Raw genomic sequence first — 27,411 nt, forward strand, 5'->3', positions numbered from 1 at the left:
GATTTACAGTTGAAATATTAGATTCATATACCTAACTATTCCAAACATACTTAAAAGTTTTCCAATAATTGAATCAATATTATTGTTAAATTTTAAATTAACATTTAAAAAGCAAAAAAAAAATAGCTAATACAACTGTATTAGCCACATTCCAAGTGCTCAGTGCGCATGTGTGGCTATGGCTGTTTCTTAGTGCAGCACTCAACATTGTAAATGGTGTGGGGACTCTGGATTCTGTTCTGTTCCTCTGAAGACTTGACGCTTTTGTTTTGACAGGCAGTTAACTTGCAGATTCTGTCTTCCCTGCAGCCAGCAGTTGCTCTTAACTCAATTCATTTGTTTATCTTTATCTGGGCCTTTTTGAGTCTGACCTGCACATGCATGGTTCAGGGTCAGTTAGAAATTTGGACAGGGTTATATCCAGGAAGAGGGGCTCCTCCTCTGTCTCTCTCCTTTGAGAGAAAATATGAAATTCTCCCCACATTTTCTTGTGGCTGTGGTTGCTTTAAGTTTTGTATGCCAGTCCTTTAGGTCAAAGAGACAGTGGGTTTTCTAATGGGGTTAGTTGCTCTGCTGGGCAGTGACTGCTGCCTGCTCTCAGGATAAAAGCCACTGATAGAGCAGGAAACTGCCTCCATACCTGTCCTGTCTTCTAAGTTTTGCCTTCCTGCAAAATGTGCCTGCTTTCATTCACTCTCCAGAGCCTTAAGTTTTATTTTACTTTATTTTAATCAGAGTTTTTGGTTGTTTTCCGTAGGAGGGCTGGTCTGTTTTGAGCTTTCTTTGCATAACTTCTCCGCTTTATCCTTTTTAAGAGACATGGTCTCACTGTGTTAGCCTCGAACTCCTGGGCTCAAGTGATCCTCCTACTTCAGCCTCTTGAGCAGCTAGGAGTACAGGTGTGCACCACCATGCCCCACTAATTAAAAAATATCTATTTTATTTATTTATTTTGAGACAGAGTCTCGCTCTGTTGCCCAGGCTGGAGTGCAGTGGCACGATCTCAGATCTCAGCTCACCGTAACCTCCATCTCCTGTGTTCGAGCAATTCTTCTGCCTCAGCCTCCTAAGTAGCTGGGACTACAGGCTCATGCCATCATGCCTGACTAATTTTTTGTATTTTTAGTAGAGATGGGTTTTTACCATGTTAGCCAGGATGATCTCAATCTCCTGACCTCGTGATCCACACGCCTTGGCCTCCAAAGTGCTGGGATTACAGCCATGAGCCACCGCGCCTGGCCAAAATTTTTTTTAATAAATAGAGGGTCTATGTTGCCCAGGCTGGTCTCAAATTCCTGGCTCAAGTGGTCATTCCACCTTTGTCTCTCAAAGCATTAGGATTACAGGCATGAGCCACCATGCCTGGTCACTTTATTATTTTTTCAAAGAAATCACAAAGTTACAGTGATTGGAAATACAGTACAAAGAACATGTTTTTCATCCAAACCATTTGAGAGTAAGTTTCTCCATTTCCCCACCCATTTTAGTGTGTATTTCCTATTTTATTTATTTATTTTTCTTTTCTTTTTACAAGTGTCATGTGATACTATTTAGTGTGTATTTTCTTTAAACAAGGACACTGTCCTATAATGACCATAATCCATCCTTCAAAAGAAGTTAATATGGACTCATTACTCTCATCTCAGCCCCAGAGGCCCTCTTTTCCTTAGTATATTTGCTTATTTGATCAGTTTCCCTGTTCTGTGGCTCATCTCCAGCACTTGCTCTCCCCTCATGGACACTGACCTCACACTATGGTGATGCCATTCTCATGCCATATCCTCCTTCAGACTTTGATGGCTCCCCCCACACTGTGACATCATTTCCCTCTGTCCCATCTAATGACTTTAGGACTGAATTGTTAGAAAAGATAGAAAAGGAGGAGGAAGACAGAGCTTTTCTCTTCCCTTTAAAAAAAGTTCCCCCTTTATTTACTTCTGTAACAATGGAGCAATAGTACGTATGATTTTTTTCCCACATCATGCTTTATTGCTGTCTACATTTTTAAAGTTATTTATTTATTTATTCTTCTTTTTTTAAAAGCATACAGCACCCAGTATTCCCCAGAGTTCTCCCATCCAAGTACTAACCAGGCCTGATACTGCTTAGCTTCCAAGATCAGGCATGTTCAGGGTGGTATGGCTGTAGACACTGCCTACATTTGTGATGGCAGTTTTACTAAGGTATAATTTACATGTCATAAAATTCACCCTTCAAAGATGAATAACTCGGTGTTTTTAATATAGTTACAATTTCGCAGTCATCACCACTATCTAATTGAAGACTGTTTTCTTCCAAAAAGAAACTTTGTCCTCATTAGCAGTTACTCCCCATTTCCCTTCTGCTTGTTTCTGAAAATACTAATCTGGATATTTCATATAAACGGAATCACACAATAAATGATCTTGTGTGTCTAGTACATGTTTTTAAGCCTCACCCGTGTTACAGCATGAATGAGTACCTCATTCCTTTTTATGGCTGAGTAATGTTCGTTATATGGATAGACCACATTTTGTTTACCCTTTCATCAGCTGACGGACCTTTGAGTGGTTTCCAGGTTTTGACTTTTGTGAATAGCACTGCCGTGAACATTCATGTGCAAGGTTTTGATACGGACATATGTTTTCAGTTCTCTTGGGTACATACCTAGGGGTAGAACTGCTGTGTCATATGGTAATGAAGAACATTTGTCCCTGTAAACATTGTATCAGTTTCCTCATAAACTTGGTTTAACTGATACTTTATGCCAAATGGAGAGTTAAAATATTATTTCCTGCTATGTGTCCTTATAGTCATGATCTAATGTTAATTTAAAATTTTGACAATGTTCCCAAGCTAATCAGTTATGCAGGAAGAGCAAAAGTACAGAAAATATGAAATGTGTATCTGTTTTTAAAAGCTACATCTGTTTTTAAAAGAAGCCACTGAGAACTGTAGAACTTCAAAGACTAAAAAAACAGGCCTTGGTAGTCTATCCTAAATGACAAGCAGGATTTCCAGAACCTTAAGCTCCTGTGACCTGTGTGTCAGTCAAGGAGGCTGGAGTGTGGTGCATTGCAGGAGGCCAACGTCATTGGGAATGAAGGGCAGGGCTTCCCTTCTCCATCCATGGACTTCCCGGCATCTGTGGCTTTTCTAGATGGTCTTATGATGAATCCATTTAGTGAAACAGTCTAACAGTCTCGAGACAGCATTTCACTCTTGTCGCCCAGGCTGGAGTGCAGTGGCTTGATCTTGGCTCACTGCAACCTCCACCTCCCAGGTTCAAGTGATTCTCCTGCCTCAGCCTCCCAAGTAGCTGGGACTACAGGCATGTGCCACCATGCCCAACTAATTTTTTGTGTTTTTAGTAGAGACCAGGTTTCACCATGTTAGCCACAATGGTCTCGATCTCTTGACCTCATGATCTGCCTGCCTCGGCCTCCCAAAGTGCTGGGATTGCAGGCATGAGCCACCGTGCCTGGCCCACACTTTCTTTTTTATTCGTGTAAGCCTAACTGGACACTTACAAAATGAGGAAAAGATTTCATGGTAACTTCCCTTTAAAATTAGGAAAGAATTCTCCAGTTATAGTCTGAATTTACTTTAGCTTCAATTTTATTTTAAGACCTGTGTCAGGAATGTTTGAGTGTCAGTGTTTTAATGACTGACCAGGGCAAGAAGTATGAAGAGGTTTTGCTTGTAATCTGCCCCATACCTTTGTTTCCGTTAAGAGTAATGCAGACTCGGTGTTTTTTAAAAACGTGGCCTCGGTCCCTGAATATTAATGGATACCATTTTTAAAGAAGTTGATTTGCTAAATTGATTCCAGAGAAGGAAAACAAAGTTCTGTTTTTGTCCCAGTGGTTGTGCCGGGTTGGATAAAATGTCTTCTTGCGAGATACTTATCACAATAACAGTTACTAATTTAAAAACCAGCCTCCCCAGCCCCACTCTAAGAATTGGCTTTCAGCAATTCGCCTATGGTTTTGATTCTTAAACATTTTTGCCAGAATTGTAAATACCAAGAGGCAAGTACTGAGCAGAGCCTCTCCTTTTAGACTAGATTCTTTACTCGTCTGAGGGGCTTAGCCTTGGAGACTGATCATCGAGAGAATTTCTTTATCATCTTATAATTTGTTTTAGACTATAAATAACAATATGAAATGCAATGAAGGCTCAAACAATTTGACGGACTCTTTTTCTTCATGGGCAGGTGGTTGGTGCACTGGGACGGGCTTGCACTCTGAATTCACGGAGATCGTGCGCACTCACGGCTGTGCTGGGCAGGGAGGCCATACCTCTGCTTTGAGAGTTGTAGAAAGTCACGCCACCTCTGAGGGTGGTTTTAGGGCTGCTCATGTAAAACACTGAGAACAGTGCGGGCGCCCACTTAGTCAGCGTGAGCTCTGCAGATATGTTTCTTCCCTTTCTCGTTTCCTCTTATCACTACCAAAACCAGGAGGGCACCCAACCTTGAATGACATGTTTAATCTGTTCTCGCCCTTCTGCAAGGCTAGGGAAATGGAAATGCTTGCTCAAAATTATATCTACTAAAAAAATCCATTATCAGAAAAAGAAATCATGGGCATTCTTTCCAGGAAAAGGCTATACGGAGGCCTACCCTGTGAGCCCCTCCCCCCAGTCTCTTTTCGTAGTGATACATGTTTTAAACAGTAAAGAGCAATTCATCCTTTTGGGGAGACTGTGATAACCACGCTAGGCTTTGAGGCCGGAATTTTAAGAGCTTAGTAAATAACACATTTGATTGTGTAGATTTGGGAGCCTTTCAACTGTATGGGAAATTATACTTTGTGTATGTGTATGAAGCATCATGAAATAGATTTATATTGATTGTATATTTATTTCATGTTTATTTAAATTTTAGATTCATAGTGCTTTTTTGGAAATATTTTTATTAAGTAAAATTTAGCTTTTTGCTTAGAAATAATCTCAAACCTCTAGAAAATTTGCAGGAATAGGCTGGGCACATTGGCTCCTGCCTGTAATCCCAGCACTTAGGGAGGCCGAGGTAGGTGGATCACTTGAGTTCAGGAGTTGGAGACCAGCCTGGCCAACATGATGAAACTCCATCTCTACTAAAAATACAACCCAGCAGTGAGCTGAGATCTTGCCACTGCGTGCAGTGACCTGCAAGACCCTGTCTCCAAAACAAACAAACAAAAAAAGAAAAGTTGCAAGAATAAGAAAGGTACAAATAGTGCCCGTATGATACAAATAACGCCATATACCCTTATTCAGATTGTTTGTCTGTTTTGTTTTTTTTTCTCGCAACTTTCATTTAATCATTCGGATTTATCTATTGTGAACATTTTACCTCATTTGTTTCTCCTGTGAGCTCTCATTTTGTGTGAGTGTGTGTGTGTATGCAAACAATATACCCAATATACATTCATATATATTTAAAAACACTTGAGGGAGGCTGGGCGTGGTGGTGGCTCATGCCTGTACTCCCAGCTACTCTGGAAGATGAGGCAGGAGAATCACATGAACCGGGGAGAAGGTTGCAGTGAGCTGAGATTGCATCATTCCAGCCTGGGCAACAGAGTGAGACTATGTCTCAAACACAAACAAACGACAACAACACTTGAGAGGAAGTTGTTTATATCACAGTTCTTTACCCCAAAATACATCAGTGTACCTTTCCTAAGAACTATTCTTTTACATAAATACAGTGCAATTGTCAACTTAAGCAAATTAAACATTGAAATATTACTTTTATTTAATCTACAATTTGTATTGACCCACTTGACCCAATGATATCCTTTGTAGAATTTTTAATTTTAAAATGGATTTTTTCTACCTTAAAACTTTATGTACAAAGTTATGTACAAAGTTCACGTGACACTCAGTATAAAATTGTGCATGCTATGGGCTCAGCTACTAATATGTGTTATATGTATGATATATGTTAGAGTATATATAGAGTATATTTCTGCTAATTTTATTTTTTAGATGATTTTAGATAATTTTGTAGGTAACTTGTTGACTTTCAGTTGAGCACAGACTGGCATTCTGGGATGCTGTTTACACTTTATTTGCTGAGAATGCATGTTCACCCTGACACCTGGGTTAAGCAGTTGTATTTAAATGTTTAATGGAATACATATCCCATTTATAGTATTCTCTGTGACATCCTGAAAGCTGCCATTTAGAAATCTGCTTCAGCGTCTATTGCTCGTATCTTAATTCTCTAACATATCATTCTGCTCCCTTGAATCTAGATCCCCCTCAGCACCTCTGGTACTGTACCGTACCTTGATTTTCTGTCCAGGTTTGGTGGAATTGACCTATATGTAACTGGCATAAAGAGGTAAGTGTTTGGTTTGCTCATGTGAAAATGTGAAATTTGAAATGATGAGTAAGAGCTGTGATGTGAAGCCATTTGCACTAATCATACCAACAGCTATATATGGAAGATGGGTTTATAGAGCTTGTCCATATGGAATTTAATGGAATTAATCCAGTCAAGTTTTATTTAGAGAAGATTTTAGCATCTATATAGGATGTACTTAGGAACAAGAGGAACGATGCTGTAATAAAATGTAAACGTAGCAAATTAAAACCAGATAAAAATAGTTTACATGCAATATATCTAGATTTGGAATTAATGGAATTTAACTTTGAAGGAAAATATTAAAATGCCAAATTTAAAATTTGTGGGGTTTTTTAATTTTTAAAAAAAATTTTATTGCCATTTTAGGTTTTGGGGTACATGTGCAGAACATGCAAGACAGTTGCATAGGTACACACATAGCAGTGTGTTTTGCTTCCTTTCTCCCCTTCACCCACATTTGGCATTTCTCCCCAGGCTATCCCTCCCCAGCTCCACCCCCCGGCTGGCCCTCCCCTTTTCCCCCCAATAGACCCCAGTGTTTAGTACTCCCGTCCCTGTGTCCATGTGTTCTCATTTTTCATCACCCACCTGTGAGTGAGAATATGTGGTATTTCATTTTCTGTTCTTGTGTCAGTTTGCTGAGAATGATGTTCTCCAGATTCATCTATGTCCCTACAAACGACACGAACTCATCATTTCTGATTGCTGCATAATATTCCATGGTGTATATGTGCCACACTTTCCCAATCCAGTCTATCATCAATGGGCATTTGGGTTGATTCCAGGTCTTTGCTATTGTGAACAGTGCTGCAATGAACATTCGTGTGCATGTGTCCTTATAGTAGAACGATTTATAGTCCTTTGGATATATACCCAATAATGGGATTGCTGGGTCAAATGGAATTTCTATTTCTAAGGCCTTGAGGAATCGCCACACTGTCTTCCACAATGGTTGGACTAATTTACACTCCCACCAACAGTGTAAAAGTGTTCCTTTCTCTCCACATCCTCTCCAGCATCTGTGGTCTCCAGATTTTTTAATGATCACTATTCTAACTGGCGTGAGATTGTATCTCAATGTGGTCTTGATTTGCATCTCTCTAATGACCAGTGATGATGAGCATTTTTTCATGTTTGTTGGCCTCATGTATGTCTTCTTTTGTAAAGTGTCTGTTCATATCCTTTGCCCATTTGTGAATGGGCTTGTTTGTTTTTTTCTTGTAAATCTGTTTGAGTTCTTTGTAAATTCTGGATATCAGCCCTTTGTCAGATGGGTGAACTGCAAAAATTTTTTCCCATTCTGTTGGTTGCTGATTCACTCTAGTGACTGTTTCTTTTGCCGTGCAGAAGCTGTGGAGTTTGATTAGGTCCCATTTGTCTATTTTGGCTTTTGTTGCCAACGCTTTTGGTGTTTTGGTCATGAGGTCCTTGCCTACTCCTATGTCCTGAATGGTTTTGCCTAGATTTTCCTCCAGGGTTTTTATGGTGCCAGGCCTTATATTTAAGTCTTTAATCCATCTGGAGTTAATTTTAGTGTAAGGTGTCAGGAAGGGGTCCAGTTTCTGCTTTCTGCATATGGTTAGCCAGTTATCCCAACACCATTTATTAAACAGGGAATCCTTTCCCCATTGCTTGTTTTTGTCAGGTTTATCAAATATTGTATGGTTGTAGATATGCTGTGTTGCCTCTGATGCCTCTGTTCTGTTCCATTGGTCTATATCTCTGTTTTGGTACCAGTACCATGCTGTTTTGATTACTGTAGCCTTGTAGTGTAGTTTGAAGTCCCGTAGTGTGATGCCTCCTGCTGTGTTCTTTTTGCTTAGAATTGACTTGGCTATGCGGGCTCTCTTTTGGTTCCATATGAAGTTCATGGTGGTTTTTTCCAGTTCTGTGAAGAAGGTCATTGGTAGCTTGATGGGGATAGCATTGATTCTGTAAATTACTTTGGGCAGTATAGCCATTTTCACAATATTAATTCTTCCTAACCATGAACATGGAATGTTTCTCCATCTGTTCGTGTCCTCTTTTATTTCGTTGAGCAGTGGTTTGTAGTTTTCCTTGAAGAGGTCCCTTACGTTCCTTGTTAGTTGTATTCCTAGGTATTTTATTCTTTTCGTAGCAATTGTGAATGGCAGTTCGTTCTTGATTTGGCTTTCTTTAAGTCTGTTATTGGTATAGAGGAATGCTTGTGATTTTTGCACATTGATTTTATATCCTGAGACTTTGCTGAAGTTGCTTATCAGTTTCAGGAGTTTTTGGGCTGAGGTGATGGGGTCTTCTAGGTATACTATCATGTCGTCTGCAAATAGAGACAATTTGTCTTCCTCCTTTCCTATTTGAATACCCTTTATTTCTTTTTCTTGCCTGATTGCTCTGGCTAGAACTTCCAGTACTATATTGAATAGGAGTGGTGAAAGAGGGCATCCTTGTCTAGTGCCGGATTTCAAAGGGAATGCTTCCAGTTTTTGCCCATTCAGTATGATATTGGCTGTTGGTTTGTCGTAAATAGCTTTTATTACTTTGAGATACGTTCCATCGATACCGAGTTTATTGACGGTTTTTAGCATAAAGGCCTGTTGAATTTTGTCGAATGCCTTCTCTGTGTCAATTGAGATAATATGTGGTTTTTGTTTTTGGTTCTGTTTATGTGGTGAATTACATTTATAGACTTGCGTATGTTGAACCAGCCTTGCATCCCCGCGATGAATCCTACTTGATCATGATGAATAAGTTTTTTGATTTGCTGTTGCAATTGGCTTGCCAATATTTTATTGAAGATTTTTGCGTCTATGTTCATCATGGATATTGGCCTGAAGTTTTCTTTTCTTGTTGGGTCTCTGCCGGGTTTTGGTATAAGGATGATATTGGTCTCGTAAAATGATTTGGGAAGGATTCCCTCTTTTTGGATTATTTGGAATAGTTTCAGAAGGAATGGTACCAGCTCCTCTTTGTGTGTCTGGTAGAATTCGGCTGTGAACCCATCTGGACCTAGGCTTTTTTTGTGTGGTAGGCTCTTAATTGCTGCCTCGACTTCTGACCTTGTTATTGGTCTATTTATAGTTTCAGCTTCCTCCTGGTTTAGGCTTGGGAGGACACAGGAGTCCAGGAATTTATCCATTTCTTCCAGGTTTACTAGTTTATGTGCATAGAGTTGTTTGTAATATTCTCTGATGATGGTTTGAATTTCTGTGGAATCTGTGGTGATTTCCCCTTTATCATTTTTTATTGCATCTATTTGGTTGTTCTCTCTTTCTTTTTAATCAATCTGGCTAGTGGTCTATTTTGTTGATCTTTTAAAAAAACCAGCTCTGGGATTTATTGATTTTTTGAAGGGTTTTTCGTGTCTCTATCTCCTTCAGTTCAGCCCTGATCTTAGTTATTCCTTGTCTTCTGCTAGGTTTTGAGTTTTTTTGATCTTGCTACTCTAGCTCTTTCAATTTTGACGATAGGGTGTCAATTTTGGATCTCTCCATTCTCCTCATATGGGCACTTATTGCTATGTATTTTCCTCTAGAGACTGCTTTAAATGTGTCCCAGAGATTCTGGCATGTGTGTCTTCGTTCTCATTGGTTTCGAAGAACTTCTTTATTTCTGCCTTCATTTCATTTTTTATCCAGTCAACATTCAAGAGCCAGTTGTTCAGTTTCCATGAAGCTGTGCGGTTCTGGGTTGGTTTCTGAATTCTGAGTTCTGACTTGATTGCACTATGGTCTGAGAGACTGTTTGTTATGATTTCAGTTGTTTTGCATTTGCTGAGGAGTGCTTTACTTCCAATTATGTGGTCAATTTTAGAGTAGGTGTGATGTGGTGCTGAGAAGAATGTATATTCTGTGGATTTGGGGTGGAGAGTTCTGTAAATGTCCACCAGGTTTGCTTGTTCCAGGTCTGAGTTCAAGCCCTGGATATCCTTGTTGATTTTCTGTCTGGTTGATCTGTCTAATATTGACAGTGGAGTGTTAAAGTCTCCCACTATTATTGTGTGGGAGTCTAAGTCTCTTTGTAAGTCATTAAGAACTTGCCTCATGTATCTGGGTGCTCCTGTATTGGGTCCATATATGTTTAGGATCGTTAGCTCTTCTTGTTATATCAATCCTTTACCATTATGTAATGGCCTTCTTTGTCTTTTTTGATCTTTGTTGCTTTAAAGTCTATTTTATCAGAGATGAGAATTGCAACTCCTGCTTTTTTTTGCTCTCCATTTGCTTGGTAAATCTTCCTCCATCTCTTTATTTTGAGCCTTTGTGTATCCTTCATGTGAGATGGGTTTCCTGGATACAGCACACTGATGGGTTTTGGATTTTTATCCAATTTGCCAGTCTGTGTCTTTTGATTGGTGCATTTAGTCCATTTACATTTAGGGTTAATATTGTTATGTGTGAATCTGATCCTGCCATTTTGATGCTAGCTGGCTGTTTTGCCCGTTAGTTGTTGTAGATTCTTCATTTTGTTGATGCTCTTTAGCATTTGGTATGTTTTTGGAATGGCTGGTACTGGTTGTTCCTTTCTATGTGTAGTGCCTCTTTCAGGAGCTCTTGTAAAGCAGGCCTGGTGGTGACTTTTTTACACATTTTTAATGTTGTTCGTTGGAAAGCGATGCTGTTTTAGTGGCTAGAAATTTTTAAAAAATTTTTATATGAGCTTCTTGAGTATTTCATAGTTTTTGCATAAAGCATGGGACTCTTTTTTTTTTTTCATCTTGAGCAGGTTGTAGTATGCAGTCAGCAGTAGTTCTTTTTTTTCTAGTATATGATCTAGGAGTTACTGTTTTAGTAATAAAAATATTTACTTATCTGACTCTAAATGAATAAGTCTCATTTTCTCAGGAGTTGTATCACCAATTACATATAAGAATTAAATTTGTAGTTCAGCCACTCTGGGAAGCTGTTGAAGATTTCTCAAAGAACTTGGAACTACCATAGGACCCAGCAATCCCATTACCACATATATACCCAAAGGAAGACAAATCCTTTTACCAAAGGACACATGCACTCATATGTTAATCATGGCACTAGTCACAATAGCAAAGACATGGAATTAACCAACGTAGGTGCCTACCAAAGGTGGATTGAATTTTTAAATGTGGTACATATACACCATGGAATACTATGCAGCCATAAAAAAGAATAAGATCATGTCCTTTGCAGAAACATGGATGCAGCTGAAGGCCATTATCATAAGCAAATTAATGCAGGAACAGAAAACCAATACCACATGTTCTCACAAGTGGGAGCTACACATTGGATACATGTGGACCTACAGGTGGGAGCAGCAAACATAGCAGACTACTAGACGGGGGAAGGGATGGGAGCAAGGGCTGAAAAACGATTAGGTACTATGCTTACTATCTGGGTGACTGGATTATTTGTACCCTAAACCTCAGCATCAGACAATAGACCCATGTAACAAACCTGCACATGTACCCCTTAATCTGAAATAAAAGTTGAGGCTTGGCGTGGTGGCTCATACCTGTAATCCCAGCACTTTGGGAGGCTGAGGTGAGAGGATCACTTGAGCTCAGGAGTTTGAGACCAGCCTGGATGATAGAGTGAGACCCTCATTGCTATAAACAATTTAAAAATTAGCTGAGCAGGTTGGTGTGCCCCAGCTGCTCGGGAAGCTGAAGTGGGAGGATCACTTGAGCACAGGAGGTGGAGGCTGCAGTGAGCTGAGATTGTGCCACTGCACTCCAGCCTGGGTGACAAAGTGAGACTCTTGTCTCAAGAAAAAAAAAAACTAATAAATAAAAATTGAAATTACACTACTGCAGTGTAGTACAGTACTACAATGAATTACACTGTGCGGTTCATTAAAAAACACAAAAGCCAATTAATATCAGCTGATAAGAGAAAATGGTATTTAGTATGAACAAAAGATGGACAAAATCACAGAAGGAAGAACCGATCTTCCTAAAGGTATACAAAAATTAAATTTGATCCTGAAATATTAGAAAATTCTGGTATCATGACTTTTATGAAGAATGCATCACTGATACAGTTTAGGTGTAAGAATTTGTGTTGTAGGGGAGGGGAAGGTAGGGAATTTATGTGCTTGTGTGTAGAATTTGATTTTGCAACATAAAACAGTTCTAGAGGTCTTTTGCAAAATTGTGTGAATATACTTAACACTACTCAACTACACACTTAAAAATGGTTGTGTTATGTGTGTGTATTTAACACAATTAAAAAAAGATGGCTGGGCACAGTGGCTCACACCAGTAATCCCAGCACTTTGGGAGGCTGAAGTGGGTGGATCACCTGAAGTCAGGAGTTCAAGACTAGCCTGGCCAACATGACAAAATCCTATCTCTACTAAAAATATAAAAATTAGCCGAGTGTGGTGGCACGTACCTGTACTTCCAGCCACTCAGGAGGCAGAGGCAGGAATATCACTTGAACTCGGGAGGTGGAGGTTGTAGTGAGCCGAGATCGCGACACTGTGTTGCAGCCTGGGTGACAGAGTGAGATTCAATCTCAAAACAGACAAACATACAAACAAACGAAACCATAGGAATGAGTGCAGCAGCTCCAGCAGGAGTGACCCAGCATCATCCCCTCCATCACTTGGAACATCTTTGTGCCCTGTTTAGTTAGTACTAAGTGGGGATGAAGATGACTTCCAGGCTCTTTCAAAAGAATGACAGTTTGTCTTACAGGCTGCCTATTCTTGTTCTTGACATAAAACCATCCCCATTTGATGGATAAGGTTCTTAGGTGGACAGTAAACTCATATGAACATTCTTTGTTAAGAAAGCCAAAGAACTAGAAAAACTAAAAGCAGAGAGCAGAGAGCTTTTTTTTCTTTACTGTGAAACCTGCCTAATACATTTAAGATAAAAACGATCATGAGTTACCTTTGTGCTAAATATTTAAACTAAATTTGAAAGATTTCTGGTTTACTTGTGAAGCAGAATTATCTTTATTTTTGAGACAATGCATTCTAGTGAACAGACTTCTTTTTCTAGCAATATGATAGGCTGTATACCACGAACAGCACTTCTACTGAAAATAATTAAAATGCTGGATACAAGGCAAAATATATACATACATTTTAATACATTACTGAGCTGGCAAGAAAGTAAGGAATCTTCAGAGGCCAAACATAGAGTAAAAATTGGGATCCAGAGAAGGGAGCATTTTACAAAGTCAGCATCTACCCTGAGGGTATTGTCCAAATCCTGGTGAAATTGTGTATTCAGTTTTGCCATTTGGAGTAAGGAGACAACAGACAAAGCCTAGAGGGCCTTCCCAAGGTGGAAGGACCTAACAAAGGACCATTGCCTACACAGCTGGGACCCTACACCCTCAGCTAAGGATAAATCACAAATATAAACCTTCATCACGAAAGGGCACAATGAGGAAAACTGCCTATTTCAACACTGGTGCTGAGTGAATGGGGGAAATTGTAATTACAAGTTGACTTGCATGAAGGTCTGTGCTTGAATGCATGCTATGTCTTCTCAAAAGTTTTGGGCAAGGAACTTATTTGAGTGGTTCTGGACTGGGTGTGCCCTTCTGTGGAAGAATGCGCTTTCAACCCTATCCCTTAAAGAATTTCCACAGATAAAGTGCCAAGTAACATCAGATCACACGAAACAATCTTAACATATGAAGAGACAAAGAATGAGGACTGCAAGCCAAGAGATGTAATACCTAATAGAATCAGATCTCGAAACACTCAAAATATTGGAACTATCAGATATGTAATCTAAAACCAGTGTTTTAATATGTTTAAAGAAGTAAGGGAATAGATTCAAAATATGAATATGAACAAGAGGCAATAAAATGAATATTTGAAGATGTATAAAATAGAACTTATGAAAAATCTGATTGTAGATCTAAAATTCAGTGGATGGGTAGAAATAGTGGATTAAACACAGCTGAAAAGAACATTTGTGGAATGAGAGATAGCTCTGAAGAAATTATCTAGAATGCAGTACAGAAAGACAAAACTATACAAAATTAGGAGGACAGGGGTAAGAGATAGGGAGGACAGGAAGAGGAGGCCTAATATACTTCCAATTGGATTTGCAAAAAGATACTTGTCTTAGTCTGTTTTGTGCTGCTATAACAGAATACCTGAGACTGGGTACTATAGTTTGTAAGAAAAGAAATATATTTCTCATTGTTCTTGAAGTCCAAGATCAAGGCACCAGTATGTGGTGAGAACCTCTTACTGGCATCCTCATATAGTGGAGGGTGGAAGGGCAAGAGTATATTGGTGCCCACCTTCAAGCCCTTTTATAACGTCATCTAAGGCTAGACACGATGGCTCAAGCCTGTGATCCCAGCACTTTGGGAGGCCGAGGCCTGGCGGATCACTTGAAGTTAAGAGTTTAAGACCAACTTGGCCAACATGGTGAAGGCTCGTCTCTACTAAAAATACAAAAATTAGCCAGGCGTGGCAGTGCATGCCTGTGGTCCTAGCTACCTGCATGGGAGGCTGAGGCAGGAGAATCGCTTGAACCCAGGAAGCGAAGGTTGCAGTGAGCCGAGATCGTGCCATTGCACTCCAGCCTCTGCACTCCAGCCTGGACACAGACACACACACACACACACACACACACACACACACGAGCACCTAATCCCATTGAAGAGGGAGTAACCCTCCTGGCCTAATCACCTCTTAATGCTCTCACAGTGGCAACACCTAAATTTTGGAGGAACACCTTCAACCCACAGCAATATAAGAGAACAGGGCAGAAATAATATTTGAAAAGATAATGGCTGAGAATCTCAAGCCAGTTAAATAAAAATAAATGCCTATCTAGACATTATCACAGTGAAACTGCAGACATCAAAACCAAAGAGAAAATCTTAAAGGCAGTGAGAAGAAAAATGGAGCTGACTTCAGAGGAGTGACAATTAGACTGACACCAACTTCTCAACAGTGACAGCAAAGGCTATAAGATAATGAAATAATCTTTTCAGTGTGCTGACATAAGATATTTGCCATCCCAGAACTCTATACTATATTTCTTTTCTTTTAGATGAAGTCTTGCTCTGTTACCCAGGCTGAAGTGCAGTGGTGTGATCTCAGCTTTCTGCAACCTCTGCCTCCTGGGTTCAAGCAATTCTCCTGCCTCAGCCTCCTGAGTAGCTGGGATTACAGGCACTCACCACTATGCCTGGCTAATCTTTATATTTTTAGTAGAGACAGGGTTTCACCATGTTGGCCAGGATGGTCTTAAACTCCTGACCTCAAGTGATCCACCCACTTTGGCTCCCAAAGTGTGGGGATTATAGCTGTGAGCCACTGCTCCTGGCTGGGATGTCACGTTTTATACCAGCCAAAACTTAATGCCATTGATAACATACAGTGAAAGAGTATGCCATCTCTTCTGCCCTGGCCTTACCAAAACTTGTCATCTATCAAAATCACCATATTGAGGAAGTTCCTGAATATTCGATAATAGTTGGTTAAGTTGGAAGCAGCATGAAGATTAATAAGGTATGAACTGGAATGATATTTTAAAAGTCCCAATAGAGGAGCACCCAGATATATAAGGCAAGTTCTTAATGACTTACAAAGAGACTTAGACTCCCACACAATAATAGTGGGAGACTTTAACACTCTACTGTCAGTATTAGACAGATCAACCAGACAGAAAATTAACAAGGATATCCAGGGCTTGAACTCAGACCTGGAACAAGCAAACCTGATAGACATTTACAGAACTCTCCACCCCAAATCCACAGAATATACATTCTTCTCAGCACCACATCACACCTACTCTAAAATTGACCACATAATTGGAAGTAAATCACTCACTCCTCAGCAAATGCAAAACAACTGAAATCATAACAAACAGTCTCTCAGACCATAGTGCAATCAAGTTAGAAGTCAGAATTCAGAAACTAACTCAGAACCGCACAGCTTCATGGAAACTGAACAACTGGCTCTTGAATGTTGACTGGATAAACAATGAAATGAAGGCAGAAATAAAGAAGTTCTTTGAAACCAACAAGAACAAAGACAGAACATACCAAAATCTCTGGGACACGTTTAAAGCAGTCTCTAGAGGAAAATATATAGCAATAAGTGCCCACATGAGAAGAGTGGAGAGATCTAAAATTGACACCCTATCGTCAAAATTGAAAGAGCTAGAGGAGCAAGATCAAAAAAACTCAAAACCTAGCAGAAGACAAGAAATAACTAAGATCAGAGCAGAACTGAAGGAGATAGAGACACGAAAAACCCTTCAAAAAATCAACTGCTGTGGCAGTGGCAGTGGCAGTGGCCAGCAGTCTGGGGGTTCTGGCTGCTGCTCCGGAGGGGGCTGCTGCTGACCTGGACCAGGAGGAGCAATGAGGAACAGCACTGAAGGACTTAGAGAGCGAAGGACCCATTGCAGCCTGGTGTTTCACCTCCTCCACTCTCTTGTCTTTCCTTTCTGCACCCCATCAATTGAATAAACATTCAGGTTTGCTTCTCATCAAAAAAAAAAAAAATCAATAAATCCAAGAGCTTGTTTTTTGAAAAGATCAGCAAAATAGAACACTAGCCAGACTGATAAAAAAGAAAAGAGAGAATAACCAAATAGATGCAATAAAAAACGATAAAGGGGAAATCACCACAGATTCCACAGAAATTCAAACCATCATCAAAGAATATTACAAACAACTCTATGCACATAAGCTAGTAAACCTGGAAGAAATGGATAAATTCCTGGACACTTGAGTCCTCCCAAGCCTAAACCAGGAGGAAGCCGAAACTATGAATAGACCAATAAGGTCTGAAGTTGAGGCAGCAATTAAGAGCCTACCACACAAAAAAAGCCCAGGTCCAGATGAGTTTACAGCCGAATTCTACCAGACACACAAAGAGGAACTGTTACCATTCCTTCTGAAACTATTCGAAATAATCCAGAAAGAGGGAATCCTTCCCAAATCATTTTATGAGACCAACATCATCCTGATACCAAAACCCAGCAGAGACTCAACAAGAAAAGAAAACGTCAGGCCAGTATCCACGATGAACATAGATGCAAAAATCTTCAATAAAATAATGGCAAGCCAATTGCAACAGCACATCAAAAAGCTTATTCACCACGATCAAGTAGGATTCATCCCGGGGATGCAAGGCTGGTTCAACATACGCAAGTCTATAAACGTAATTCACCACATAAACAGAACCAAAAACAAAAACCACATGATTATCTCAATTGATGCAGAGAAGGCCTTTGACAAAATTCAACAGCTCTTTATGCTAAAAACCCTCAATAAACTCGGTATTGATGGAACGTATCTCAAAATAATAAAAGCTATTTATGACAAACCAACAGCCAATATCTTACTGAATGGGCAAAAACTGGAAGCATTCCCTTTGAAATCCGGCACTAGACAAGGATGCCCTCTCTATCCACTCCTATTCAATATAGTACTGGAAGTTCTAGCCAGAGCAATCAGGCAAGAAAAAGAAATAAAGGGTATTCAAATAGGAAAGGTGGAAGCCAAATTGTCTCTATTTGCAGATGACATGATAATATATCTAGAAGACCCCATCGTCTCAGTCCAAAAACTGGTAAGCAACTTCAGCAAAGTCTCAGGATACAAAATCAATGTGCAAAAATCACAAGCATTCCTCTACACCAATAACAGACTTAAAGAAAGCCAAATCAAGAATGAACTCCATTCACAATTGCTACAAAAAGAACAAAATACCTAGGAATACAACTAACAAGGAACGTAAAGGACCTCTTCAAGGAGAACTACAAACCACTGCTCAACGAAATAAGAGAGGACACGAACAGATGGAGAAACATTCCATGTTCATGGTTAGGAAGAATCAATATCGTGAAAATGGCCATACTGCCCAAAATAATTTACAGACTCAATGCTATCCCCATCAAGCTACCAATGACCTTGTTCACAGAACTGGAAAAAACCACCTTAAACTTCATATGGAACCAAAAGAGAGCCGCATAGCCGAGTCAATTCTAAGCAAAAAGAACACAGCAGGAGGCATCACACTACCGGACTTCAAACTATACTACAAGGCTACAGTAATCAAAACAGCATGGTACTGGTACCAAAACAGAGATATAGACCATACAGTCTTTGATAAACCTGACAAAATCAAGCAATGGGGAAAGGATTCCCTGTTTAATAAATGGTGTTGGGAAAACTGGCTAGCCATGTGCAGAAAGCAGAAACTGGACCCCTTCCTGACACCTTACACTAAAATTAACTCCAGATGGATTAAAGACTTAAACATAAGACCTGGCACTATAAAAATCCTAGAAGGAAATCTAGGCAAAACCATCCAGGACATAGGAGTATGCAAGGACTTCATGAACAAAACACCAAAAACATTGGCAACAAAAAGCCAAAATAGACAAATGGGACCTAATCAAACTCCACAGCTTCTGCACGGCAAAAGAAACAGTCACTAGAGTGAATCGGTAACCAACAGAATGGGAAAAAATTTTTGCAGTTTACCCATCTGACAAAAGGCTGATATCCAGAATTTACAAAGAACTCAAACAGATTTACAGGAAAAAAACAAACAAGCCCATTCAAAATTGGGCAAAGGATATGAACAGACACTTTACGAAAGAAGACATATATGAGGCCAACAATCATATGAAAAAATGCTCATCATCACTGGTCATCAGAGAGATGCAAATCAAAACCACATTGAGATACCATCTCACGCCAGTTAGAATGGCGATCATTAAAAAATCTGGAGACAACAGATGCTGGAGAGGATGTGGAGAAATAGGAACACTTTTACACTGCTGATGGGAGTGTAAATTAGTTCAACCATTATGGAAGACAGTGTGGCGATTCGTCAAGGACCTAGAAGTAGAAATTCCATTTGACCCAGCAATCCCATTACTGGGTATATATCCAAAGGACCATAAATCGTTCTGCTATAAGGACACATGTACACGAATGTTCATTGCAGCACTGTTTACAATAGCAAAGACCTGGAACCAACCCAAATGCCCATCGATGATAGACTGGACTGGGAAAATGTGGCACATATACACCATGGAATATTATGCAGCAATCAAAAAGGATGAGTTTGTGTCCTTTGTAGGGAAATGGATGAATCTGGAGAACATCATTCTCAGCAAACTGACACAAGAACAGAAAATGAAAGACTGCCTGTTCTCACTCATAGGCAGGTGATGAACAATGAGAACACATGGACACAGGGACGGAGCACTACACACTGGGGTCTATTGGGGGGAATAGGGGAGGGACAGCAGCAGGAGCTGGGGAGGGATAGCATGGGGAGAAATGCCAGATGTGGATGAAGGGGAGGAAGGCAGCAAATCACACTGCCATGTGTGTACATATGCAACTATCTTGCATGGTCTGCATATGTACCCCAAAACCTAAAATGCAATAAAAAAAATAAAAGTCTCTATCTCTGAGTATATGAGAACTGGTAAGCTCAAAATGTGGAAGTATTGTATCGAGCATAGAGGACCTTGTATCATCTATAATAATGGTAGAAACATCATCTCTTCAGAAACACCCAGTGAATGATTTTGTTTAAAATGAGCAGGTTAAACCTTTTGAGATTTGCTTCAGATGGACATGTAGGCCACTTCTACATATGGACAGAAAGTGCCTCTTGCATATTAGATAATCCATATGGTACTTGGTACAATGTACTTCCACGAAGAATAACTACAGTCTTTCATGTATAAAATCTTAGCAGAAGTGTTTAAAAGCTTTCTGAGCACCACACAAGAAGATGGACTGAGAGTTCTGGAGAAAAACCTACTAAAGAAGCTAAGTTTAATCACCAGGACTATGTATTGCAAGATGCCTTCGGCAGTCCAGGCACCACAGATTCAAATGGATAAAGGAAACAGCATCAGCAGAGCGTTATTCACAGAGTAGATGTGAAGTTGACACTAGGCAGGTCTAGCTGACTCTAGCCTCTGGAAGAGAAGAGAGAAAGAAGAAAGGCTTTTGGCCAGGTATGTGCCACCATGCCCGGCTAATTTTTGTATTTTTAGTAGAGATGGGGTTTCACCATGCTGGTCAGGCTGGTCTCAAACTCCTGACCTCAGGTGATTGACCAGCCTTCGTCTCCCAAAGTGCTGGGATTACAGGCATGAGCCACCACGTTCAGCCAGAACCAGTATATTTTTTAAAAGCCTGTTGTAAATTTGAATTTGTATGCCTCTAAAGGTTAATTCGATTTGACAGCTTATTTTGAATTTTTGAATATTATAGACATAAAAGTCAGTGAGAAAACATTTAAAAAATAAAGACTGAGGATTAAAAGATATTTTTTCAGACAAAAACTGAGATAATCTTCTGCAGATCTTGTCTGAAAGATCGTGATTCTGTTAGAGGCTGAAGGAAAGTAATCCCAGATGAAAGGTCTGAGGTTTTCGGAGTGAACAGCAAAGAAAGTGGCAAAATGTGGGCAAAGAGAAATGATTTTTGGCTCTATAAAGTGGTTACAAAAATGTCCATGTGTGTTAAATAAAAAGTTTAGAGTTAAAATTCAGACAACAATCAGCTGACTGGATAAATTGAGTGGAAGTGTTCTAAGATCTATTTAATAGCCAGCAGGAGGATAAATATATTGATTAATTTTATACATCAAAATGTTACATATACACATTGTGATTTTTAGGGTAACTGCTAAAGAATAGAAACAGTATTTAACTCCCAACATTTTGAAGAAAAAATGAAATGATTTAAAAATATTCAATCCAAAAGGTTAGAAAGGAGGAAAAAAAATCTACAACAGATCCTTCAAATAGAGAACACACATTTTTAGACCTACCCCCATCTGTATATAATATAACTACATTAAATGCAAAGGATCAAATATTTCAGTTAAAAGACAAGAGATCATTGGACTGGATAAAAATTCCAATTACTGACTTTGAAAATAAAAAGGATACAAAGACTAAAAGAAAAAGAATGGAAAAATTATGCAATAGAAATATAAAAGAAAGTGTAACTGTATCAACTTAAGGCAAAATAAAAATTATGTATTAAATTATTATATCTTTCACTTAAAAGACAAAGATGGTCCTGTCTAGATAACAAATAGTAAAATCCACTAAGAGAAAAACCTAAACATAAAGAAAGGTTAAAAGTGAAAAGATTTAAAAAGACATACCATTCGATATTAATCTAAAGAAAGCTTGTGTCACTAAGTTAGTATCTGACAATAAATGGTCATAGGTTGGGTTCTCCTGAAGCGGACACTGAGATGGATTGTGGAGAGCAAGAGGTAGATGAGGTAAAACGCCTGCAAAGGGAAGCGGCCTGAAGCAGGATTGAGCAGAGGGAGAGGCTGAACTGCAGTGCAGACCTGACAAAGCCTTGACCAGCTTGGGTAGAACTAGGCAGGAGGAGGAGGTGATTGGGAAGGGGGCCTCCTGGAGTTCCAAGGCACTGGTAGTGTTCCATTTCTTCAGCTGGATGGGGGCGTTGGGTACACAAACGTTTAATTTTTATTCTTTAGTTCCTAAACATTCTACAAATCGTGTCTGTATCTATTGAATATATCATTAAAACAGCATTTAAAATATTACATGTAACATAGCATTATAGATTTGAATTCCTGATCAGGTCTTCTCTTTAACTTGGGCACAGAACTGAACCCCTCTGAGCCTCAGTTTCCTCCTGTGTAAGGAATTGAATCTCTGCTAAACACCCTAGTGACTTCCTCTTACCCTTTGAAGTCTAGACTCCTTATTATGGCTCACAGACCCCCGGGCCTGGCAGCTGCCTGCCTTTGAACATAGCCTGCACACCTTCTCATTGCCCATCCAGCTCTGGTCTCCCTGGCCTCTTCCTGGGATCTGCTGAGCTCCTGCCACCCACGGGCTTCATGCCGGCTGCATGTTTCCTTTGCCTGGAAGGCTTCATGGCCCCTCAACTTGTGAGCCTCTATCCAAAAGGCCTTTGGCCAGAGAGGCCTTCTGCTACCCCCTCCATCCAAAGGGTCATCCCATCTTCCCTCATCTCTAGTTTATCTTCCTGCCCACCTTTATTTTCTTCATGGCACCTGTTATTATTTCAGCTCATGTTACTTATATGTTTGCTTATTTCCCATCTGACCCTGTCACAAGTACGGGCGGTGTCTTGCACCCCATCCCCAGACCTGGCAGGTAGGAGGCATGGACAGACGTTGTAAAGTGGAGAGAGGCACCAGTTCTTGCCTCCTTGTGTTCTCCTCCATTTTCACCTGGCCAGTTTGTCCCAAGGAGGAGCTCTGCAGTGGTTTGTAGATATACTGATAATGCAAAATAAAAAGCAGTGAATAGGGACAAGCAGATAGAACCCAGGGGTGGTAGAGACACATTGACCACGATGCCCTTCACGGTGCAGCTGAAAGTGAGCCATCAAGCGGACTTAGCGCCCCACAGTGGTCAGATCAAAGTGCTGCAACAGCAGAGGGGTTAGGAGCTGGATCTGAAGCCAGAGCACCTGAGTCTGACTTTGGTGCCTCCCCTTCCTCACAGGTGACCTTCATTTTCCTCATCTATTAAGAGCCTTCTTAGTCTCCTTGGTAAAGTAGGGATTATCATGATCCCAAATCCACAGAGCTGTTGAGAGGCTTAAATGACATGAGATTGTTAAGTCTTGGGACACAGTACCTGCTCATTAAGTGTCAGCGGTAATTATTTAATTTGCACATTATCTTAGGAGGAGTAAATTCTTCTATATTTCATTTTACGGATGAGAAAACTGAGGCCAGGGGAAACTAAGTAATTTGCCCTAGTTCATGCTTCTGGCAGACAGTAGCCTTGCATCTTAAAACAGACTATTTGGAAATCCTTGTAATGTTGATCTCTGCCTATCCTATGTAAACATTTATTCGGTTAAAATGTTTTAATAAAGATTTTTTTTTTAATTTCTAAGGGGAGATGAGAATGAAATGAATGGCTGTTGTACATTAAAAGAACTTGAAATCCAAGTGGGAGAAAAGGTAATAGAAATTTTAAAGAATTGATTTTCCTCCACCCCACCTGTCATCAGCGGTAACTGTTAGCAGAGGCAGAGGACAGAAAATGAGCCACACCTCGTCCTCCGAGTTCCCTTGTCACCACTGTCCGACTAAATAGATTTCCTGATAACAAGCCCGTGTGGAAGCTTCTGTTCCGATGGCTTCGTCTTGGATCACATCTCTTTCGGTGAATGACACCAGCAGAAGTCCTGGAATATTAATTACTTTTGTATTAACTTTAGATCATCATTAGTAGGGCTGCCTTTTCTGCCTTTGTCTAAGACAAAGCTGAGCAGGTTTTTCTTTAGAGAGGGAAAACGAAAACGACGGCTTTGCCGCAGTCAGTGCCAATCAAGAGCAGCATAGTAAAAATAACCAGTCAAACTCCAAGTGATGTATCTTTAAGTATGGAGTAATTTAGCCATAAAAGCTACTCTGTGTTCGGAAAAAGAGCATATAGCATCGCTCCTATTTGCTGATTGTGGTTAGATCTCGCTGCACACAGCTAAGGAGGGGAGGAGAGGATAATGTCATTCAAGGGTTGGAATCAGACTCCTTTTTAAAATGCATTTGGGCCTGTCAGTTACATGAGCAGTTTGAGAATCATGGTTTAATTTATTTGATTCAATATGTTGGTTTGAAATGTGACAAATTTTCTTTCTTTTTTGAACTCTTCTGAGACTCATATATTTCATACTCAAAAATAGCCAGAGATCCACAAAATGTTTGTCTCCATTTCCCTGGCTGATACCATTAACACCAGAAGATTCATCTTAGAAGTATAATTTCTTAGCATTATGTGTTTCTAAAGACCTATTTTCACTATAGTTTGTATTAGTAAGAAGCCTGCTATAATTATCTGCTGCTTTTGCTGTGACCCATTTGTTATTCTGTAAGAAATTTGTCATGCAATTGCTATTATTCAGGGGTGCATGTCTTTTTGTCTCTTTAAACCGTGTTAATCATGATATGCTTCTGGAAAAGTCCACTGTGTGTGACAGTGATCACAGCAGCAGAAACATAATTCAACATGACTTTGAGTGCGGAGATACAGACAAAGGCCAGGATCTGTAAATGGCCCAAAATAAGGCTGTGGTGAGCGAATCTCAAGTGGAACTCCATCACCATCCATCCTTTCCGTTAATGTTTTAAATCCCATCCTCTGCCCCATGGAAACTCCCTGCTGAGAGTTTAAACCCAGGCAGTTTTCATGCCACTGCCTATGAGAACAAAGGTGGAGGGAAAAGGTAACGCTAAGTACCAGCGTAGTGGAGGGTTCTCTGCGCCGGTGTTCAGCCAGCACAGACCGTAGCCCCAATTCTACCTACGACCCCAACCCTGGACATGCAGCGGAGATGAGAGGAGACTGACCCCGGGACACGGGCAGACCTGGGTTTCTGTCTTGGGGCTCTGCCAGGTGGCCTTAGGCAAGTCCTCATCATTGGGTTTCTTCACCCTTCAGCTGCCACCTTCACATGCTACTGTGGGGCTTAAAAACATCCAGAATAGGCTGGTCTAGGGCTCACACCTGTAATCTCAGCACTTCAGGAGGTTGAGGCAGGCAGATCACGAGGTCAAGAGATCGAGACCATCCTGGCTGACATGGTGAAACCCCATCTCTACTAAAAATACAAAACTAGCTGAGCGTAGTGGCATGCACCTATAGCCCCAGCTACTTGGGAGGCTGAGGCAGGAGAATTGCTTGAACCTGGGAGGTGGAGGTTGTAGTGAGTCGAGATTGTGCCATTGCACTTTAGCCTGGTGACAGAGCGAGACTCCATCTCAAAAAAAAAAATTCAGAATAAAGCACCTGGAACAGAACACTTAAAAAATGCCAGCTATTATTATTATGCTTATCCATACAGCTTCCTTTGAAGTACAGGTAGGAACACAAATGAATCTCATTCCTTTCCAGCCCCTCCACCTCCAAATGAGAACAAATCAGTATACCCCTCAACCTTGTGCTATGTGCAGTAGCATGCTTCTAATGAAGACTCTGACCCTTCTAATGGTCACTCACTAATGTTGGAGGCTGACAAGAAGACTTAGGAATTATCTAAGTAAGCCTCTCTTCATATACATGTCATTGCTGGGTGATGGTTACAGTTTGGGAATGAAAGATTGCTAATTATTTTAAATATAAGTCCACGTGGCTTACCTGAGCCAAGAATGCATGCAAATGCCTCTGAATTTTTGGAGCCAGATGCATGTGTGGACTGGCCTTCCTACACCAGCAAATCATTAGCAGTGGGAACCCCAAACCAGCTAGACCCCAGCACTCCTATTTCCTGATTGTTTTCTTCTGCAGTGAGCTTGGGCTGATGGCTGGTTTGTTAGCCTCTCTCTTCTTCACGGGCATTCAGATCCTCCAACGGATTCTCACATTCACGCTCATGATCCAGTCGAACCCTTGGGCTCTCTGAGCCTTATTTTCTCCATCAGTCAAAGGAGAAGGGTAGACTGGAGGATCTCTGGGTCTCATCTCTGTCTTTGGTGACTGTGCCCCACGGCTTCATGGGAAGAGGCACTCTCTGTTTGGAGGAGAAGGCTCTGGAAGCCCAGGGTGGTTCTCAGCGTGTCCTCTTCAGGATCCACCTGGTCCCGGCTCTGGTTTAATCTGCCCTCAGGTTCCACTCAACAGCCAGGCTAAGTCCTGGTGCGTTTCTCACTCGCTGGCACTCTCCTGGCCCTTATTTCAGCCAGGCTATGTCCTGGTGCGTTTCTCACTCGCTGGCACTCTCCTGGCCCTATTTCAGCCAGGCTATGTCCTGGTGCGTTTCTCACTCGCTGGCACTCTCCTGGCCCTTATTTCACCCACGCTACGTCCTGGTGCGTTTCTCACTCGCTGGCACTCTCCTGGCCCTTATTTCACCCACGCTACGTCCTGGTGCGTTTCTCACTCGCTGGCACTCTCCTGGCCCTTATTTCACCCACACTACGTCCTGGTGCGTTTCTCACTCGCTGGCACTCTCCTGGCCCTTATTTCACCCACGCTACGTCCTGGTGCGTTTCTCACTCGCTGGCACTCTCCTGGCCCTTATTTCACCCACACTACGTCCTGGTGCGTTTCTCACTCGCTGGCACTCTCCTGGCCCTTATTTCACCCACGCTACGTCCTGGTGCGTTTCTCACTCGCTGGCACTCTCCTGGCCCTTATTTCACCCACGCTACGTCCTGGTGCGTTTCTCACTCGCTGGCACTTTCCTGGCCCTTGCTTTCCATTTTGGCCACAATGGTGACTCTCCGCTTTCATGTGGCTCCTCTGTGCCTTTGACTGAGCATCTCCTAGACTGGCTCCTGAGTTCTCTGGCCTTCAGCTTCTTTGTCTCCATAGATTCCTGGGAGCCACAGGGATTGATGGAGAATCAGGTACACCTGGGCTAAAACCCGGCCTCTGCTGCTGGGGATGGTGGGATGCCTGGGATGGTTTCTCATCTGTTCTGAGTTTCTTCATCTCTGAAGTGGAGACAACAAAACCTACCTTTCAGGGTACTGACAAGAATAAATGTAAGTGAAGCCCTGGCAAACAGTAGATATTCAGTAAATGTCAGTCCTTTCCTCCAATGATGAGTGAAGCTGGTTCTCCTTGCTGAACTCCACTAAAACCCTTCCTGTGGCCGTGTTTATCTGCCACGAGATGGCAATCCCTCGGCCACAGAAATATTTGGTTTTCTCTCTTATGGGAAACCAAAGACTCCAACTTAACTGCCTTAGAAAACAAGGAGCTTCTTATCTCACCGAAGAAGTCAGGAGGGGAGTGGAGGCTAGGGTAGACTAACCCACCTGCCTCTCTTTCTGGTCACCAGGAGGTTGCCACCACTCCAGGCAGATGTTTTGAGGTCAAAATTTTTTTTAATGGGCTATTTTTTTTCTAATATGATTCTAAAAACAAGAGAAAGCGCCTCCCTGTGTCCCACAGGCTGGAATTATGCCCTATACCTAAAGCAGTCATGGGCAAGGAAATTGTTTCCTGCCAGCAGCCAGGACCAAACTTGATCACCACCTGGTGTGGCCACTGTGTTCCCTCCTCTGGAGCACATGGTCACTCAAGGAGGACAGATGTCTGAACAAAATGGAAAATAGAGAGTTTTGTTAAAAAAAGAGAGGTGGGCGGCCGGGCGCGGTGGCTCACGCCTGTA

The 27,411-nt window shown here is 41.0% G+C and overlaps 1 protein-coding gene across 21 annotated transcripts in view; it reads left to right on the top strand.

Moving 5' to 3' along the window:
• EFCAB6 (EF-hand calcium binding domain 6) overlaps positions 1-27,411 on the top strand; it is a 304,726-nt gene that overhangs the window by 57,583 nt on the left and 219,732 nt on the right. For 20 of the 21 annotated variants that reach the window (XM_017964036.4, XM_035265359.3, XM_035265349.3 and 17 more), the window contains 2 exons: positions 6,225-6,313; positions 23,188-23,254. In XM_017964036.4, the coding sequence (XP_017819525.4) occupies positions 6,225-6,313; positions 23,188-23,254 (156 nt within the window). The remainder of the gene's footprint in view (positions 1-6,224; positions 6,314-23,187; positions 23,255-27,411) is intronic. The other variant, XM_078333505.1, reaches the window with a different exon arrangement.

This window comes from Callithrix jacchus, chromosome 1 (assembly GCF_049354715.1).
Source record: "Callithrix jacchus isolate 240 chromosome 1, calJac240_pri, whole genome shotgun sequence".
Classification (NCBI taxonomy): domain Eukaryota; kingdom Metazoa; phylum Chordata; class Mammalia; order Primates; family Cebidae; genus Callithrix; species Callithrix jacchus.